The sequence below is a fragment of the Marmota flaviventris genome, chromosome 2 (genome assembly GCF_047511675.1).
Source record: "Marmota flaviventris isolate mMarFla1 chromosome 2, mMarFla1.hap1, whole genome shotgun sequence".
Taxonomy (NCBI): domain Eukaryota; kingdom Metazoa; phylum Chordata; class Mammalia; order Rodentia; family Sciuridae; genus Marmota; species Marmota flaviventris.
In genome coordinates this window covers 182,648,219-182,662,337 of record NC_092499.1, presented here as the reverse complement: position 1 = coordinate 182,662,337, position 14,119 = coordinate 182,648,219, and the positions used below count along the sequence as shown (strand labels likewise).

The 14,119-nt window shown below is 63.8% G+C and overlaps 1 protein-coding gene across 3 annotated transcripts in view; it reads right to left on the bottom strand.

Moving 5' to 3' along the window:
• Positions 1-627: 627 nt before the first annotated feature.
• Positions 628-14,119, bottom strand: part of Src (SRC proto-oncogene, non-receptor tyrosine kinase) — a 47,486-nt gene continuing 33,994 nt past the window's right edge. For all 3 annotated transcript variants that reach the window (XM_071608916.1, XM_071608915.1, XM_071608917.1), the window contains 9 exons: positions 9,714-9,812; positions 9,471-9,574; positions 7,608-7,757; positions 6,581-6,736; positions 5,012-5,191; positions 4,028-4,104; positions 3,199-3,352; positions 2,949-3,080; positions 628-2,683 (listed from right to left, as the gene is read on the bottom strand). In XM_071608916.1, the coding sequence (XP_071465017.1) occupies positions 2,475-2,683; positions 2,949-3,080; positions 3,199-3,352; positions 4,028-4,104; positions 5,012-5,191; positions 6,581-6,736; positions 7,608-7,757; positions 9,471-9,574; positions 9,714-9,812 (1,261 nt within the window). In that variant the 3' untranslated portion in view covers positions 628-2,474. The remainder of the gene's footprint in view (positions 2,684-2,948; positions 3,081-3,198; positions 3,353-4,027; positions 4,105-5,011; positions 5,192-6,580; positions 6,737-7,607; positions 7,758-9,470; positions 9,575-9,713; positions 9,813-14,119) is intronic.

Here is a 14,119-nt window from a genome sequence, read left to right as displayed (position 1 = left end):
TGGGGGTGGAAACCCAGGAGAGGAGAGGGTTGGGGACAGCAAGAACCAGGATGCACCCCCCGTGGTCAGAGAGCTCAGCCTGCTCCAACTCTAGGGCCACAGGGGCCTCGCCCACACAGGCGACGTCTGATGTAAGACGAGTGTCCTTCCACGGGCGGTGGCAGATCACCTCCGCAGGATGGACTCTGGGGGTCTTCAAACTTCCTTCAGGGCCAGTGCTCGGGTCCGTCGCAGACCACCCCCACCCGGCACCCCCAGGGACACAGGAACCCAGCACAGCCCCATCTCAGGATCACCACCTACACAGCAGCACCCACTCCACTTGGGCCTGGCAGCCCCCGCGGCCCCACCCAGTCCCCAGAGTCTGCTGCCACCATCGCCAGGCATCCAAGTCCAGAACCTCCCAGTCTTTGGGGTCCTGGGCTTGGCCTGGCGCTTCTCCCAGTGTGACTCCCCAACACAGGTGCGGACTGCACACACAGCCCCCGCGGCCATCCCCATCGGATCCTGTCCCTGTGGCCTACTGCCCTCCAGCCACCAGCATTACTGGGACTAAGGCCCCTCTGACTGCAGCTGCCCCCACCCACTCTCTGCACACAGTAGATGTTCAATAAACCCGCAGCCACGTTCTGAGGTCTCTTTGTGTTTAATCAGACAATATGCAAAGTATTTACAACCAATTCTAGGTCCCCCCGCCCCCCCAAGCCTGGGCCATGGAATGTGGGACCCCCAGGCCCTGCCCAGAGCCAGGGGTCCCCGAGGCCTCTGCATAGTCATCTGAAATCTACAAAACACTGTTTAAAAAAAATAGGACAGTATGAGGACGCCTTATACCAAGGGCCTTGGGCAGCCGGAGGAGTGATGGGGAGCGCAGGGGTGGGCGGGCCCAGGTTGGACTGGGATGCACAGGAAGAGACCTGGGAGATGGACATGTGTAGAAGGAAAAGTTGGGATTTCCTAGGCAGGTGCCTCCTTCCCCCCTGCCAGGGCCTGGCTGGCTCAAGAGCCCCTGGCAGCGGGGACGTTATTGCTGTGATGGGGACAGTGGGTGGAATGGACCACGTGTCGGGGGACAGAGAGGGGGCATTTTTACATGTTAAATATGGACACACATGGAGACACACACACGTGCACACACACATACACAGGGGCCCTTGGCAAGATGCCACAAATCGTCAGCTGCCCACTTTACAGATGGGCACACTGAGGCTGGAAGAGAAGCCACCACATACCCTGAACAGCAGAGCCAGGGCCCCAAGTCTCCCAACGGGCTCACCACAGGTGCCCTGCCACAGGGGTGGACAGGGCTGAGCAGCCGCAGAGACCGCGGCCACACGAGGGGCAGACTCCGCAGCTCAGAGCAGCAGCAGGTGCCCGAGGTCACACGGCCCCTTGGGGCCCGCCCTCTCCGACCCCGGCCAAGGCACTCCTCGCCCTACTCGAGAGTTCAGGGTGCCAGCTTGGGAGGAGAGCGGGTACCGCGTTGAAATGTTCAGGACAAACTGGGAAGGAGGCCCGGGGTTCCCTCCGGAGGCCAGCCCAGAGCCTCAGCCTTAGCTCTCCCTTGCCTCTGGAACCCAGGAGCAATGCCCTGTCATGGCTGGTGGCTCCAGGAACCCAGACCACCTGTGGGCTGACGGAAGCCCCCACACCTTCCCCTGCGGCCGCTCCTTCCCTCCCGGCTCAGCCTGGCCTCCGCCTCCGTTCTCCTCACCCCCAGACAGGCCTTTGCCATCTCTAACCCGTCCTGGCCCCTTGTCCCCTGGGCTGCTCTAGTCTGTCCCTAATGCCTCTGAGGACAATTCTCGGTTCCTGAGGAAGACAGAGGGAGCACCAGGTACCATCCCTCAAGTGCTCTGGCATCTGGGGCAAGTCACATCCTCTCGGACTCTGCTTTCCCACAGGTAAGATGGGAGAAGGGAGCTGAAGATGTCCAAGGGCCCCTGGGGTGGACGGGGCAGGGCTGGGTCACGCTGGGCTGGAGCAGGGGGCCCTGGGCCAGCAACCTCCACCCACATTTCAGAAAGAGATGGCGAGGGGCGGGCGGCGGGAGGCTGAGGGCCGGGGCCACCGCTCCTCTTTGGAAAGGCTCTTTGGCCAGCTGTGGGGACGGGCCGGGGGCCTCAGTGGAGGGACAGAACCAGGTGAGCGGGCAGGTTGAGGCTGGAAAGACGGCGCCCCAGCCCCAGCCCTTCTCCCCTGCGTCTCCTCCAGGGACGGGCAGAGGAGGGAAAACGGAGAGGAGGCGGGTGGCCAGGGCAGGCCCTGGGACAGTCACTGTGCCGGCTCTGGGCCCGTCCTCACGGGCGCACCACACGTCCCAAAGCCCTTCCATGGCCCCAGAGACAGAGCAGCCTTGACCCTGGCCGTCAGCCCCACAGGAGGAGCAGCAGTGGGCGGCAGAGGAGGCCAGGCCCCGCACGCACGGGCTGCCGCCCAGGGCTGGAGCCGAGAACAGTCTGGCCCGCCTGCTCCTATAGGTTCTCCCCGGGCTGGTACTGGGGCTCCGTGGACGTGAAGTAGTCCTCCAGGAAGGCCTGCAGGTACTCAAAGGTGGGCCGCTCCTCGGGCTCCTTCCGCCAGCACTGGCACATGAGGTCGTGCAGGGACTCGGGACACTCGGGCGGGCAGGGCATCCGGTAGCCCCGCTCGACTTGATCCAGCACCTCGCGATTCACCATCCCTGGGGGCAGAGGGGGAGTGAGGAGCCTGGCTCCAGGCAGGAAGTGGGGCAGGAGAAGATGATGGGGACAGGAGAGCTCCGCCTAGGGCAGGCAGGGACATGAGAGGCCCTGTCCCCAAGGCCGAGCCCAGGCCCTGAGAGAACCTAAGGCCAGCTGCTCACTTTTTGTTACACACTGGGGAAGCCGCTGGGAGGGAGTGGGGCTGCCCGAGGCCACCAGGGTCCAGGGATTCGGGGACCAATGGGGTCTATGGACGCTTCTCACCAGGGTAGGGCACTCGTCCCTTTGTCGTGAGCTCCGTCAGCAAGATTCCAAAGGACCACACATCTGACTTGATGGTGAACCGGCCGTAGAGGGCGGCTTCTGGAGCCGTCCACTTGATGGGGAATTTGGCCCCTGTGGGCGGGAGAAGGTCGGGGAGCTGCAGCGAGCACTCTGCCCCCAAGGCCCCCTTCTCATCTCCGCTTGGCAGATGAGGAGACCGAGGCTCAGAGGCGGAGCGTGGCCTGCTCACCTTGCCGGGCCGTGTACTCGTTGTCCTCGATGAGCCGGGCCAGCCCGAAGTCGGCCACCTTGCACACCAGGTTCTCCCCGACCAGGATGTTAGCGGCGCGGAGGTCCCGGTGCACGTAGTTCATCCGCTCCACGTACGCCATGCCCGAGGCGATCTGCAGGCAGAGCCGAGCTGGTTCAGCAGCCACCTCAGCCCTCCCAGGGTCCCCGCACAGGTCCAGGATGCGGCCATCCCAGGGGGGGAGCCCCCTCCCTGCCCTCCCCACAAAGGCTGCAAGAATCCCTGCTGCTGTAAAAGGCAGGACCGGAGCTAGCAGGGGGAGGGGCTCCAGGCAAAGGGGCCATCATGACAGAGGCAGCTGGGCAGTGGGGTGACCAGGAATACAGCCCCAGCTGGCCCGCAGACACAGACGCAGGCCAGCTCCTGCCTGCTCTCCAAGGTGCCTCTCTGAGCTTCAGCCTGCCTCAAGTGGGAACAACAGCTAATCTCATTCTCCTGATTCTGATCAGGAGCAACTGAAAAAGTGGCTGTGGGCTCCACCCACAGCAAGCAGTAATGCACGTTTGTTGAGTGACTAAATGACCGCAACAGAGAAGGAAACTGAGGTCTCATGGTCAGTCAGTGGTTCCTGATGCCCAGGTAAGGTTCTCTGTCTAGAACCACCACTCGCTGCACCTGTGGGTGGTTCCAGCAACGTGGGGAGAGGAAAGTGTGCAGCACTCCAGGCAGGCCTCCCAGAGGGGGCGCTCAGGAGGCTGGAGTGGCTGTGGCAGGTCTGGGAGCTGGAAGGTAGGGCCCCGGCTGTGGGAGGCGGGATCGGCCAACTCACCTGAGCGGCCATGTCCACCAGCTGTGGCAGGCGCAGGTACTTGCCCGTCTCCCCCTTGAGGAAGTCCAGCAAACTCCCTGAACAGAGAGACAAGCTGTAGCCCTGGGCTCCCGCCCTGCACCAAGAAGCTGTGATTCCCAGGCCCTGTCCCCGGGCTGCTGGCCTTGCTGTGACCAGCACAGCAGGTGCTGCATGGCCCTGTTTCTGGGTAAGTGTCACTCCACGCCTGTCACTCAGAAAGCAAGCAGGACAGGCAGGGAGGCCCCGCCCACTGCAGGTGGGGAGACTGCACAGTGGGACCTGCCTGGTGATAAGAAAGGGTGCACAGTAGGGCGACTCTCTGAGGTCAAGGGGACTCGTGTGAAGTTCCCCAGTCCACACAAGCCCACCACAACAGAAAGCAGACAGTGGTCACCTGGACTTAGGGCCCGAGGGCATCATCTGCCAAAGGGGAATGGGAACTTCGGGGCGATGGAGACGCTCAGGCTGTGGAAAGGGGCGTAGAGAATCCCTGTGAAACTGCACTGGCCGGGTGCCTGTAATCCCAGCTACTCAGGAGGCTGAGGCAGGAGGATCGCAAGCTCGAGGCCAGCCTCAGCAACAACGTAGTGAGACCCTGTCTCAAAATAGCATTTTTCAAAGAAAGGGGGGCTAAGAGTGTGGTTCAGCGGCAGAGTGCCTGCATGGGCGAGGCCTGGTTTCAACCCCAGGACCAACAACAGCAGCAAAGTGGCCGAGTTCAAGCCAGGGACTTGCCTGGGCCTGGGTCAGCTGGGGGCAAGGAGCTCTCTTTTAGCCCAAGGACAGCAAACAGCTTTAGAACACCAGCGAACGACGCGTGGAGCTAAATCACCCAAACGAACCGAGAAGGGAGAGGGCCATCTGGGGACCTTCCCCTGACAGGGGGACTTGGGTCCGTGCCTTCACCTGTGCAGAGGCCCCTCAAGTGGGGGAGGCAGCTCCCCTCCGCCGCCCGCGGCTCACCCTTGCTCATGTACTCGGTGACGATGTAGATGGGCTCCTCGGACACCACGGCGTACAGCTGCACCAGCTTCTCGTGCCGCAGCTTCTTCATGACCTGGGCCTCCTGCAGGAAGGCCTCTGGGGACATGGTGCCCGGCTTCAGGGTCTTGATGGCCACCCTGGTGGTGCCGTTCCAGGTTCCTGTCGGGGAGGGACACGGACTGCCTCAGCGGAGGCCCCAGTCAGGTGACATGGGAACGGGATCTGCCTGCCGGGCGCCTGTCCCAGCTCCGGCCTCCCCGCTGTGTGGCAGGCCAGCGCCTTCCAAGCCTCGGTGTTCCCACGTATGAAATGGGCACGAGGACCGAGAGCGCCCCGCAGGGCCAGTACGAGGAAGAAAGGACTCTGGCACCCGTCCAAGTAAGAGCAGCTGTCGCCGGGGATCTGGCCACCTGGCTGCTCATCTGTGGTCGGCTGAGGGCTGAGGGGGGAGTGCTCCAGGGCTCCAGTGGGGTTCTTGCCCCGTGGGGCTTGAGGCTACTTGATAAGTGGCTTTGGCCCATTCTGTCACCAGGCTGGATCCCAGTGGGCACAGGCCACCTGTGAGTGGCTCACAGCATTTCCTGCGTCTACCTGGAGCACCAGGGAGGAGGGGGAGTCTCCCCACAGACACCACATCGCAGGCTGGGACAGTTTCCCTGTCACCGAGGAGGATGGGGGACCCAGGGCTTCCTCAACTGCTCCTCGTGGGTCTGAGCCAGGGAGCAGCTTCCCTTCGCGCTCCTGCAGCTCACGGCCTCCCCTCCCTGGACCTGGCCTCCAGCCTCCAGGCCTCGGAATGGGGCCTCTGCTGCCTCCAGCCACCCTTGGAAGGGAGGAGAGCAGAGAGAGAGGGACCAAGTGATGTCCTGTCAGCCTGGCGAGACCACCTGACAGGGGCCTGGAGCCACAGGCCAGGTCTCCCAGCCCCACCTCTGCGCTCCTGGGTGCAGACGCTGGTGGGCAGGAGAGGGGCCTGGTCTCCTCGGGCTTCGTGGGGCTCATCCCAAGGACGATCTTGCCGCGTCTCCAGGTTAGACACCAGGTTAGACAGGAAATTGCTAACAGCCCAGAACATGCCAAGCCCTCGGCTTCCCGGCCCTCCCGTGGCCAGCGGGACTTTCTCTTCGCATGGCCGAAGAGACTTTCTCATGGACTTTCTCTTCATGCGGCCAGGCCAGGGCCGGAGTTCCCACACTGCCCCTGCGATGGGTCCAGAAACACTGAGGCTCAGAGTGAGACCACCCAACCCAGACACAAGGGGGTCTCCGGGGAGGACCAGCGTCCAGCCCTGAGCAGCTCTTGGTAGACAGGCGCCCGGGTCTTTAGAGGGTGGGCCGCAGGGAGTCTGCCCTGGCCGGCTCATGTGGAGCCCAGCACTCAGGGCTGCACCCCAGCTGGGTGATGTCCACCACGGGCAGAGGTCCATGTGGTTCAGAGGCCACTGAAGAAAAGGGGACCTAGGGCAGCCACACAGAATGGACACCTGCCTGGTCCCCGGGGCGACCCTCTCCCGGGGGCCTTGCTCTCCACGCACGAAGCTCTCCTTACCCATCCACACCTCCCCGAAGCAGCCCTGGCCCAGCTTGACCTCCAGCCGCAGCGACTCCCGGGGGATCTCCCAGGCGTCCTTGGCCAAGCCCTGGGTCTGCGGCTTGGACGTGGGGCACACCGTGGTGAGGCGGTGGCACAGGCCGTCTGCATGTTCTGAAGACAGAGAGAGTGGAGCTCAGGTGTGTCTCCCTGGGGCCTCCGGGTCCCCAGTGTATGTGGCCTTACTCATCACATGCACAGAGGGCAGGGGACATGCAAAATGCCCTTGGAGAGAGGACCCACGGTTGTACACGCCCAGCCTGCGCGCCACGGTGCCCTACACCTGCTCGCGGGCACTCCTTCACTTACGCACCAGAGGTGAGGGTGCCGGGGACCCAGAGGGGAAGAGTGTGGGGAACCTGCCTGCAGCTGGAGGCCTGGAGGGACCAGGGCCCTTGGTCCCCACCCAGTACCACCAAGGGGACGGGAGCGCTGTGCTGTGGGCGAGGAGGCAGGTGAGCTGTGCACAGACCCCAGGGGAGGTGGCTATGGCCGGATCCTCAGCAGGACCAGGTGGGCATCCCCCAGAGGGCTGGAGCAGCCACTCAGAGCCCACAACTGCAGGTGGAGGCCGGGAGACCCTGCGCACCTGCTGTCACTATTCTAAGACCACAAGGTAGCGCCCCAGGGGCTGATCGAGAGAACAGCGTCCCCTACAGCAGTGGCTCCTAGAGGAATGTGGGAGGCCCAGGCCCTAGAGGAGGAGGCTCAAGGTGGGCAGCGGATCGTCCCACACAGGGTCACCCCACACACAGTCCCCATCATCCAGATGGGTGGCCATGGGACAGCCTGACTCCTGCTCTCTCTGCGCTCTCCCCTCCCTCCTGCTGCCATCAATGTGGCAGCCCCCTCTCCCTCCCCCAGTAACCGGTTCAGACCGGTCCTAGAGCTGCAGAGCTCAGATCTACACCAGCCTCACTCAGGCAGCCCCCTCCTCACCGGGCAGCTGCAGTGGGGGGGAGGGGGAGGGGGGGGAAGGGCGCACTGGAGTAGTAGGCCACCAGCTGCTGCAGGCTGTTGAACTGGGTGCGGGAGGTGATGTAGAAGCCCCCGCTGTCCAGCTTGCGGATCTTGTAGTGCTTCACGTTGAGGCCCTTGGCGTTGTCAAAGTCGGACACGGAGAGGCAGTAGGCACCTACGGGCGGGGCCGGAGGGAGAGGGGCCGTGACCACCATGCCACCACCTCACAGGCCCGGGCACTGAGCACTGCCCGGGGCCCAGGGCCGTGCCTGTCTGACTCTGGAGGGAAGAGAGGCGGTGGGTGAGCCCCTAGCACAGAGCTCACTGAGCTCTGGGGCAGCCACAGAGGCCGGGACAAGCAAGCCAAGGGACACCTGAGCAGAAGAGGCCCACCCCGAGCCGTAGCCCTGGCAAGACTTCAATCCTGGGTATGCACCCTAGCTGGGTGACCTTGACAGTGGCTCGCCCCTCTGGACCTCACTTTCTTCCTCTACATCAGGGTTACTGGGAAGATCCAGCGAGGCCACATAAGGAGGCCTGGCACACAGTAGGTACTCAGTACGTGTTTGCCAGGAGCCCGGGCTGCCCACATGGCTGTGTGTCCCTGGCCTGGCTGCCACACTCCAGTCTGCACATAGGGCTTTGTCTGCAGCCCTTGCTGCTTCCTGAACACCACTCTTGGCTGGCATGGGGGCAGGTGCGCACCCCGACTCTGGGCAAGTGACACTGGCCAAGGCAGCAGCAGCCCTGGGCGGGAGACCCTGGGTTGGGTGTGGTGGCCACAGCTGGTGGCCCCTCCATCCCCTCCTAGAAAACAGCTTCCTCCACCTGCAGACCTGGCCAGGAGCCCCTAACCAGAGTCAGGGGATGCTGGAGGTGGCCTTGTGGAATGAAGCTGAGCCCCAGAGGTGGGACTCAGGAGCAGGCCAGTCCCCAGGGCCCACAGGCCTCCCCTGGACAATCCTCAGGTAGAGACCACAGTCCCAGCTACAGAAGAAAAAGTCAGGCCCAGAGAGGAAAAATGACCAGCCTCCGGCCACCCCTGCCTCAGGCACAGAGCTGGGACCCCAACCACACCTGAGGGTCCAGAGACAGCTGGGGGCAGCTGTGGCTTCTGCATGTGGCCCAGGCTGTGCGCACACAGAAGCCTCAGGCCTGAAGCTAAAGCAAGCCCTGGCCACGCGGGCAGGACCCAGAACGCCCTGCCCAGCGGCCACGTGCTCACATTGGCCCGTGCTCCCCAGGGCCCAGGCACAGGTCAAACCACCACAGCTCACTCCCAGGAAGAGAAATTCAGTCCCGCCCCCCCTTCTGCCTAGAGGGGCGCACAGCACCACCAACCAGCAATCCTAACCACACAGGCTCGCACCAGGACCTGATGCTCCGCTTTCCCGCCCCCCCGCTGAGCCCCAGGCCCACAGGAAGCAGCCCAGCTCGGTTGCCATGGTGACAGGGCTCCTGCAACCCACTTTCGGAGGGACTGGAGAGAAGGGGGGCGATCTTCACTCTCTAGTGGGGGAGGGCTGCAGGGGGGAGGGGCCAGGGCTGTGGGGGAGGGCGCAGCCCCAGGGGCCTGGAGGGGAGAAGGGGGGCCACCGCAGGGGCACCTAGGCTGGGAAGGAGTGTGACACGACCTCCTAACACTCCACCCCCTCCTCATCTGAGAAACGGAGGCCAGAGAGGCCAGAGGGCTCACTAACCCCCAGACGACTCAGTATTCCTCCCATTCACTTCCCTGACCTGCACCCTGCCGCATACCCAGCTCCTCTCCATCTGGAGGGTTCTCCCCCGCCACGCGCCCCGCGTACCCAGCTCCTATTGGTTCGGCAGCACCCGCCCAAACGACCCGCAGGAGCTCGGTGCCCGCCGCCCAGGGGAGGCCGCCTACCTTTCGTGGTCTCGCTCTCTCGCACCAGGAAGGTCCCTCTTGGGTTCTCCGTGTTGAGCAGCAGCCGCTCTGACTCCCGCCTGGTGATCTTGCCAAAATACCATCTGGGTGGGGGGACGGGGGCCGTGTTGAGGGCCCAGACTCCTGCCACCCGCGGGGCCCCTCCTGGACGTGGCTGAGCCCCAGAGGTGGGATCAGGAGCAGGCCAGCTGCAGAGGCCGGCAGGGCAGAGGCCATACTCACTCCTCAGCCTGGATGGAGTCGGAAGGCGCCACGTAGTTGCTGGGGATGTAGCCGGTCTGTCCCGTGCTGAGCGAGTGGGCCAGCCACCAGTCTCCCTCTCTGAGCAAGGGGAGGAGGGAGCAAAGAAGAAGGGGCCATCATCAGGTGAGCCCAGGGGCCTGCCCTAACCAGGGGCCGCCGCAGCAGGAGGCACCAGGAGGCGGGGCCCACGTGCCCAAGCGCACCAGCTGGAGCTGGCCAGGCTCCCCGGCCTCCACTGCCAAAGCTGGCTCAGGGAGCTTCGTCCAAGCCGGACAGGCCTGAGCTCAGCCAGCCTTCGGCCCAGGCCAGGCATGTCCTGGGGCGGGAGGGGAGCGGTTCCTTTCAGTACCCAGCCACCTCCAGCGCCAAGGGCTGCGGGGGAGGGCGCACCCTGACTCTGGGCAGGTGACACTGTTACGGAGAGAAGACCTTCGGAGTTCCCCAGCCCTACGACTCAGAAGCCCAATCCTGGAAGCTGGTGAGCCCTGCATGGAGGCAACGGGTGGCCCTTCTGGGGCCTGGGGACAATCTAAGCCCCGGCCCTGCAAGCTAGAGCCACGCTTGCCTCTGCTGCCGATCCCAGGCCCCAGCTCAGGGGCCTCCTGGGAACTGCAGGCCTCCTTCGCAGCTCGTCCACACACGGGGGAAATGGAGGCCAGAGGGGCGGGGACTTGCCGTAGTCACAGAGAGTCAGGTGGGAGGACAAGGTGGCCCGTGAGAAGGAGGGGAGGACGGGAGAGGGACAGGCAGGAAGAGTGCCCGGCGAGGAGGGGCCGGGCAGGGCAGGGGCGCGAGTACCTTTGCAGCCATCTGAATGTGAACCAGGTCTGGCTGGAGCGGGGTCCAGAGACAGAGGAGGGAGGAACAAGCGGGAGCCCAACGGGAGAGAAGAGGCAGAGACGGGGGTGGTGAGAGGCAGAGAGGCAGAGAGCGGGCAGCAGGAGAGCCAGCAGTGCTGGGGACAGGGACAGGGCAGCCACAGAGGCTTCACGTCCAAAGCAACCAACGGGGACAGGGAGAGGGTCCACGGGAGAGAGGAAAGGCCAGTGGGCAGGACAGCCTGGGAGCCGGGCCACCCGTCCAGCCCGCGGTGCAGGTGGGAAGACTGAGGCCAGAGGAGCAAAGGCCTGGTCCGGGCCACGCAGCCGGCCACGCCCGACACCGGATGAGGGGCTCCTGGGGGCTGCACGGGGCTGGACAGCTCCTCGGCCCCCCTCCAGGGCGGCCCTGGGGCCTCACGACACATGGCCCTGGCCAGGACCTACAGAAAGGGCCTTGCCAGCCGCCACACGGTGGGCACCTGAACCAGCCAGAGCCCTGGTCCTTCCCGCGCCCGGCCATATTCTTCAGCTGAGGCCAGGAGAAAGCAGGGAGCTCCCCAGGCACCTCAGAGGACAGGTGAGCACCCACACCCGGGCTCACTGGGTGGGCTGAGGCAGGGCGAGAGTGTGCGGGGCGCCTTCTGGATGGAGAGAGACGGGGTGTGGCTGGGCTTGTGGGCCCGAGTCTGCTACCTGACTGTGCCCTCGGCTCAAGCCCACCTCGGGGAAGAGGCCATTGGGCCCCACCACCCCTGTGCACCCATCTGTGGGCACCTGCACTCTTCTTTCCCCGTTTGACCCTCAAAGTCACCCTCAAGGAAGGAAGGCAAGGCCCCAACCCCCAGCTGAGGAAACCAGGGCTCAGAGACACCTGCCTGGGAGAGAACAGACCAGCACTTTCTTTGTAAAGTTGGGGAAGCTGAGGCACAGAGAGGGGCAAGGACTTGTTGTTCAAAGCTACAAAAACTCAGGTCACAGGGAAGAGTCGAGCTCCTCCAGTCCAAAACCTCTACTTCTCCAGTGGGGAGAATGAGCACAGAGAGGGCAATGACATACCCCAAGCCACACAGCAAATCAATGGCAGAACGAAGGTGAAAACAAGGGCCCCGGAGTGCCCACAGCCAGAGCAGCAGGCCCCTCAGCTTCGCAGGGGCCTCAGAGAAGCCAGCGGAAGGCACAGGAGGGGCTGCAGGGTGGGGCCAGGGGACAGGACGTACCAGACTGGGCCAACACCCAAGGCCTAAGGTCCAAGGTCTGAGGCTACAAAATGAGGCCAGAGACCCAATCCCGGGGATCCCCGGGTGCCCAGCCGAGGGGAAGGCTGGCGGGAAGCACGTGCCAGTCAAGCAGGCCCCAGAAGTGGTGGGGTCCACCTGCCTGCAGCAAGAAGAGCTCCCGACTCCTTGCCATGACCCACACAGGAATTTGGGGGTTCACAGCAGGTTTGGGGGCTTCTTCACGAGGCGCAGGGACAGAGAGCACGACAGCTTTGCTACAGAACTCAAGGTCCCGGGCCTCAGCTGGCCCTGACCCCAGTGGTGTCTGAGAACGTCAGCTCCACAGTCGGCGGCCCTGGGCACTGGCTGGGTGACCTTGGCCCTGCGCATCATGTCCCCGGGTCTCGACTTCCTCATCTGAAGGCTGGGAAAGTCCTGCCTCCCTCTGAGGAGGTCAAAGGTCAGCACAGGGCCTCAGAGCAGGTGCTGACTAGCTCTCTGGACTCGGGGCCTCCCTGCAGGGCCTCCCTGCTCTCAGAAGCATCTAAACTCCAAGGCGGCAGCCCGGGTGCGGGGAGCATGCCTGCCACCTAGCTACCCAGAGGGCAGAAGCAGGAGGATCACAAACGAAGGCCAGCCAGGGCCACCGTCTCAAAGTAAAAAAGGACGAGGGGCATAGCTCAGGGGTAGAGCGCCACTGGGTTTGATCCCCAGGTACCACAAAAAACATTAAATTAAATTAAAAAAATAGTCCCAGTCTCCAACAAGGATTTGCTGTGTGACCTTGGGCAAGTAGCATACACTCTCTGGGTCTTAGTTCTCTCACCTGTGAAGAGGAGATAATATACGCAGAACCTCCATTGCATCAAGCTGGGCTCAGGATACGCTGAGATAATGACCACCCGAGCCTCAGTTGGCCCACCTGACAAATGGGGGCATCCATTCCTATCTTCCCAAGTCAAGGGTCTGGGGGTTGAAACCTGCCCAGGTGGCCATGAGCTAGCTCTGCAAGGAGCCCATTTCCCAGATGGGTCCAGCCTGGTGGAGGCAACCCAGCCTGGCATCAGGAGTAACTGCAGCACTGACGGATCAGGCTGAGGCCTTGTGCTGCAGTCAGTGCCTTCCCTGGGGTCTGGTCCTCATCAGGTGGGCAGGAAGACGGGAGGGAGCCACACGTTTCCCACCCAGCCCCCTTCCACACCGCCAGGGGAGAAAGTGTTGGACCAGGGGTCCCTGCACTGCAACTTCACACCCCAACCGTTGCTCATAGCTGTGTGACCTTAGCCAACTGACCTCACCTCTCTGAGCCTCAGGTCTTTGTTTTGGACACTAATCCTTGTGTCCAGCCAAGCTGGACTATAGATCCAGTATGTGACTCTGGAAAATGGAACGTGAGGTCAGTGTGACCAGTGACACTAACTTGCTTGGGCTGTTGGGACTCGTCTGCAGACAGGTTGGGCAGCTAAGCAAGGCCCAGCCTGAGAGGGACAGAGCCAGGGCTGAGCCAGCCAGAGCCCGGGTAGGGGGCAGCAGGACAATGAAAGCTCCAAGCCCTGGGGCCTGGGGCCTGGTCTGGGGGTGGGGAGGGGAAGGCCCGGACAGGCCCCTGGAGGAGGCGGAGGCATGTCCTTGGGGCTCGGAGTCCTGAGGTGCCTTCCCCAGGTGTCTGGGCAAGGAGGCAGAGGCCAGCTGGAGGGTGTGGCCAGGGGGCAGCTGCGGGGACTGGGGGGGGCCAGGGAAGCCGCTCGGCCGTCTGAGGGAAGTCAGGCCTCAGGCCGCAGCCGGCCTCCTGGCACACAGACCCAGGCGGTTTGGCACCAAGACCCGTGCCCAGCCGTCTCTGTGAGCACCCAGGTCAGCCCCCTCTCTCCCCAGACACCCAGCCCAGCCCCCCACGCCCCCACAGCCGCCAGCCTAGGTCCCAGCGCCCCTGAGCCACAGCGGTGAGCGTGCGGGCGGTCCCTGGGGGAGGTATGAGGTCCCAGAATTGGGGTGGCCCATCTTCCACTGACCCCAAGCCCCTTTCTCTCTCCTCTTCCTCTAACGCCACCCACCGTACCCCTCCACTTCTAGGCTGGGGCTGGGTAAAAAGGAGGAGGAGGCCCTGACAAGCAGCCCCGCCACAGCACCCGGGTCCTCCAGGACGCCCAGGGCCTTCCCACGGAGGACCCTTTGTCACTTCCGGCCTCTAGGCTGCCCCAGGCCCAGCTGAGCACCCCAGCCCACCCTGGAAGGCAGGAGGAAGAGAGGGCAGGGGCCAGTCATGGGAAGGAGTGGGGACGGCCCTGTGGCCCTAATCAAAGAGGCAGACTCAAGGTCCCGGCCTATCTGCCTGCACACCTGGGTT